A 5,174-nucleotide genomic window follows, 5' to 3' on the forward strand; every position below is an offset into this window, starting at 1 on the left:
GCAATCCACTCACCTCAGCCTCCCAAAGGCGCAGGATTACAGGCTGAGCCACCAAGCTAGACTAGTAATAGCTTTCTTAATATTGAGTTATCCCCAAATAGGATACGCTGTGACTCATGATGTATTCCTGAATGTACTACTAAATCTTATTGGATAACTTTCTATTTGGGAGTTTCCCAAATGTGTTTTCTTTTTTTGTGCCTTCATCTAGTTTTGGTGTCTAGAATTGTACTAGCTCTCTAGAATAGTTTTGGAGATTTTCTGTCTTTGTGTGTGTGTGTGTGTGTGTGTGTGTGTGTGTGTGTGTGTGTGTATGTGTGTGTTTATGCATGCTCTTTGAAGAACATAGAAATTGCCTGTTCATTGGAGACTTGGTAAAAAAAAATATGCCAAAATAAAACCACTAAGACCCAAATGCCTTTGAGGGTTTAACTGTTTTTTATATTCTGATTTCAAAAGTAATTCATATTTGAAGCAACTATACATGACCAAAAAGGAAGAAGATTTATTTTTGTAGTACATAATTTCAACTATACATGTCTCTTAATCTACTTTTTCACCTAAAACATCTTTAAATGTCCAGTCTTTTATTTACCTGCAGTTACTTTATTCCAACAAATAAATTCATCTAGGAAGACTATCTTATATTTGGCTATTGAGCTCACTTTTGATTTTCTTTGATTTCCTAGGTAGGCAATTCTGTTGTGTACAAATGGTGATGACTTTGACTCTCTTTCCATACTTACTGCTACCTTAGCTCTTTTTTGGCCTTATTATGTTAGTAGAATTATCAAAGTTAAGTCAAATGGTAGCAGGGATTCTTATTCTTTTCATCTTCTGGATTTTAAGGGGGTGTCTCACTTGGAGTTTAAGTGCAGTCAGCTCTCCCTGTCTGTGGGTCCCTCATCCACAGTTTTAACCAACCAGTCTGTACTGAGCATGCATAGATTTTTTGTCATTTTCCCCTAGACAATGCCGTAAAACAGCTATTGGCGAAGCATTTACCTTGTGTTAGATCATCTAAGTAACCTAGAGGTGATGTGGAGTACATGATGGCATTTTGTATCAGGGACTTGAGTATCCACAGACTCTGGTGTCCACTGGGGTCCTGGAACCACCCCCGGTGGATGCCAAGGGCAGTTGTGTCACTTGCTAGAGGTTTCAGTTACAACATATATTCCACTAGAGAGGTTTTCTTCTGTTTCTGACTTATGAAGTTTTTTTTAATCAAATGGCATTTTGGGACCTGTCAAGGAGGTCACGTAACATTTCCTTTTTAACACATGAATAAAATGGACTGACTAGCTTAATGGGTCAAAAAGCTTGACCCCACGCTTGAACTGGTCACAGTTTGTTATCCTTTTAATAAACTACTTGGTATTACTTGCTAGTATTTATGTTAAATTGTCTTTTAAAGTCAGTCTTTTAGTTTTGGTTTTGTTTTTGTTTTTTTTTTTGAGTTAGGGTCTCACCCTGTCACCCAGACTGGAAGACTGGAGTGCAGTGGCATGCTCATGGCCACCGTAGCCTCGACCTGCTGGGGTCAGGTGATCCTTCCGACTCAGCCTTCCAAGTAGCTGGAACTATAGGCATGCTCCACCATGCCCAGCTATTTTTTGATTTGTTGTAGAGACGAGGTCTCACCAAGTTGCCTAGGCCGGTCTCGAACTCACGGGCTCAGGCAATCCACTTGTCTCAGCCTTCCAAAGTGCTGGGGTTACAGGCTGAACCACCGAGCCCGGCCTAAAGTCATTCTTAAGAGTTTTGGATTGCTCTTAGGTTCTAACTTAACAACTTCTGCTATGTAGACTGCAAAGATTTTGCAGTTTTAAAATGTTATTTTTCTGCTATCCAGCCCTTTATTACAAATTTTTGTTTCATTTTATTTTGTGTTTGTTTCCCTAAAACATCGTCTCTGGGAAAATAGAATTTTAAAATTCCAAGTGTAAAGAAGTAAGATAATTGGGTAAGAACAGCTACAGATTGATCTAGCAATTTGAAGTTTATTTATACAATCAGTATTTTCAAAGATGAATATGCACATTTACTATGTAGCAAAATGTTTATGTATGAATAACCAAATGCTCTTATTTCTGGCTGGTTTTTAACCTTGCTGTTGAAATAATATTCTTAGACCACCTTCTTTTCTTTCTGTCCTTTAAATTTTTATAATAGGCTCTTAATGCAAGTGAAAAAACAGTGGTGGAAACATTATTTCAGAGAGAATCACTTGTTCGACAAAGTCAGGTATGACTAGAAGTTTTTAATTTTTTTTTAATGAAACATGGGGAAAAGTTTAGAGACATACAAAGTACTGAGTTTTTCTAATTTAAAACCTTTTCCTTAATTTTTTTTAACTTGGTCTTTTTATTTGTAATGAAAAGGAATTAGAAACCTTATTCTCTGATTTTAAAATAATAGTCCTAATGTTTTCAGGAATAGCCAGTAAAAACTATTATTCCTATAGAAAATGTCATTCTTTTGCCTTAATGTTTATCTTTAAAAAGCAAAAACAGTGCTTGGAAAAATTTTTGCTTGGTATTTTTTAAGTCAGAAATGGTTTGATTTATGGGTAAGAATCCCACTACGAATAGATCACCAGACTGAATACAGTGACTCATGCCTGTCTTTCTAGACACTCAGGAGACTGAGCCCAGGATGGCAGTGAGCTGTGATCGCACTGCTGCAGTCTAGCCAGGGCAGTAGAGCAAGACCCTGTTTACTAAGTGCACACGCACACCCTGTTAGATTTTCTAGTTAATACTGATCTTTTTCTTTCCTAGCTGGTGGTAGATTGGTTAGAGAGTATCGCCAAAGACGAGATCGGAGAATTTTCTGATAATATTGAGTTTTATGCAAAATCAGTCTATTGGTAAGTCCCTTAACTTCTGTCTTGAACTCAATGTTGATTTTGCTCACTCATCTTTCAATAAATGTCTATTCACATTTTACATTGTTCGGTCTGTGAGCAAAATAGATAAAAAGCTCTGTCTTTATGAAATTTATAATTGCTTAAGAGAATTAGATGTAAATAACAAATGTAGATACAAATGAAAAAATATACAATCAGTCTTTGTGGGTTCTGTATCTGGATTTACCCACCCACAGTTTGGGGAAAAAAATAATATATAAATGAAGAAACCAGTGTGACGGTTATTTACATAGTGTTTACACTGTACTAGGTATGAGAAGTAATCTAGAGATGTAAAGAAGTTGGGATGTGCCTAGGTTATGTACAAATGCTGTGACACTGGATATGAGGGACTTGAGTATCCCCAGATTCTGGTATCTGAGGAGGGTCCTAGAACCAACCTCCCAATCCCAGCAGACAGCTGTCATCCTGTTGGGTGTCAGGAGCAGGGGGACATGAATTGAGTTAACTGGGGTGGGGGGTATGGCAGTTCCACGTCACACAGGAGAGTCCGTCAGGGAAGGCCCCTCTGCAGAAGGAGCACGTAAGACAGGAAGGAGGCTGGCCAGGCAGACGTTGGGGATGAGTGGCTGAGAGGAGCACACGCTGTGCGGACTGGTGTTTGCCCAGGAGGCCGATGGCATGCGGGGGGATTGGAGAGAGCCACAGCATCCAGGACATGCCTGGTCCCGTGGGATGCCAGGCAGGGAGCGGGTTGTGGGCTATGCCGGTACAGTGCGAAGCCTTGAGAACAGGAGAACGCCACGGTCCCACTGCTGCTTTCACACAGTCGCCTTGCTGCCTTTTTTTAACGATAATCGTCTGATTATCAAGAGGACACTTCTGCCATGTTTTTAGCTTCTTCTGTGTGTGACTTTTTGTTTGTTTATTTGCCTTACATCCCTCAATGCTTATAAATTCTTACAGGCCTTGGAAGTCAGAAAACTCCCCTACATTATTGGAGCAATTTATTTAAAAACTTGAAAAAATTTCAGATTTCCTTTTTAACTCAGTAACATTGCCTGTGTATGAAATCTGTAGATCAATTATTATATCTTTGCTTAACTAGGAAATTAGCACCACTTGGTGTTTTTAAAAAATTAAAGCTTGGCCCGGCACAATGGCTCACACTTTGGGAGGTGCAAGTGAGAGGACTGCCTGAGCCCCGGGGTCCAAGACCAGCCTGGACAACTAGACAAGACCTCATCTCTACAATAAAAAAATAAAAGTGAGTCAGGTATGGTGGCATGCACCTGTAGTTCCAGCTACTTGGAAGGCTGAGACGGAATGACTGCCGGAGCCCGCAGGTCCAGGGTCTGGTCCTGTGATCCTGCCACTGCACTCTAGCCTGGGTGACAGTGAAACTGACTCAAAACTAAAAAAAATTAAATGTTCGGCCAGGTGCAGTGACTCATGTCTGCAGTACCAGGCAGGAGAATTGCTTGAGCCCAGGACCAGCCTAGGCAACATAGCGAGACTTCGTCTCTACAAAAAATAAAAAAAATTAGCTGGACCTGGTGGCATGTACCTGTAGTCCCAGCTGCTCCAGAGGATCACTTGAGCCTGGGCATTGAAGATTATGGTAAGCTATGATCATGCCACTGCACTCCAGCCTACGTGGCAGAGTGAGACCGTCTCTAAAAAACTAAAATAGGCCAGATGTGGTGGCTCAAGTCTGTAATCCCAGCACTTTGGGAGGCCGAGGTGAAGGGATTGTCTGAGCCCATGAGTTCAAGACAGCCTCATCTCCACAATAAGTCAAAACATTAGCCGGGCATGGGAGTACATGCACAAACAAAATCTCGTAATTCTAATTTTCTCTGAATGGAGGAGAAATTTTCATTTTGCGGGGGAAGTCGTTTTTAAAATGCCCTCTTAAGTTTTTTTATAGTTTTTTCATGAGTTAATGTATTTTTCTTGCTGATCAATGGAACAGAATAGAGGACCCAAAAACAGGCTTATATGGTCATTTGATTTTCAACAAAGGCATCAGAGTAATCCAGTGGGGAATGGAATATTTTTTCTACAAACTGCGGTAAAATGGTGTCTGTGTGGGAATGATTCGACAATCCCTTCATACGAGACCCAACTGTGAATTCAAGGTGGATCTTGGTCTCAAATGTAAAGGTTTTAGGGGACAACATAGGAAGATATCATTGTCACCTGGGAATAGTCATGTGTTTCAAAGATCACAGAAAGCACTCAGAAAAAAATTGACTTCATCAAAATTTAAAGGTTTTTTTTTTTTTTTTTTTTTTTTTTG

The 5,174-nt window shown here is 39.9% G+C and overlaps 1 protein-coding gene across 3 annotated transcripts in view; it reads left to right on the forward strand.

Annotated features, from left to right (window-relative positions):
* The window catches only part of NUP107 (nucleoporin 107), a 47,561-nt gene that overhangs the window by 17,354 nt on the left and 25,033 nt on the right, over positions 1-5,174 (forward strand). For all 3 annotated transcript variants that reach the window (XM_008048945.1, XM_008048944.2, XM_008048946.2), the window contains 2 exons: positions 2,176-2,247; positions 2,784-2,872. In XM_008048945.1, coding sequence (XP_008047136.1) covers positions 2,176-2,247; positions 2,784-2,872 — 161 coding nt within the window. The remainder of the gene's footprint in view (positions 1-2,175; positions 2,248-2,783; positions 2,873-5,174) is intronic.

This window comes from Carlito syrichta, unplaced genomic scaffold (assembly GCF_000164805.1).
Source record: "Carlito syrichta isolate Samal-C Ts95f unplaced genomic scaffold, Tarsius_syrichta-2.0.1 Scaffold130369, whole genome shotgun sequence".
In the NCBI taxonomy this organism is placed as follows: Eukaryota; Metazoa; Chordata; class Mammalia; order Primates; family Tarsiidae; genus Carlito; species Carlito syrichta.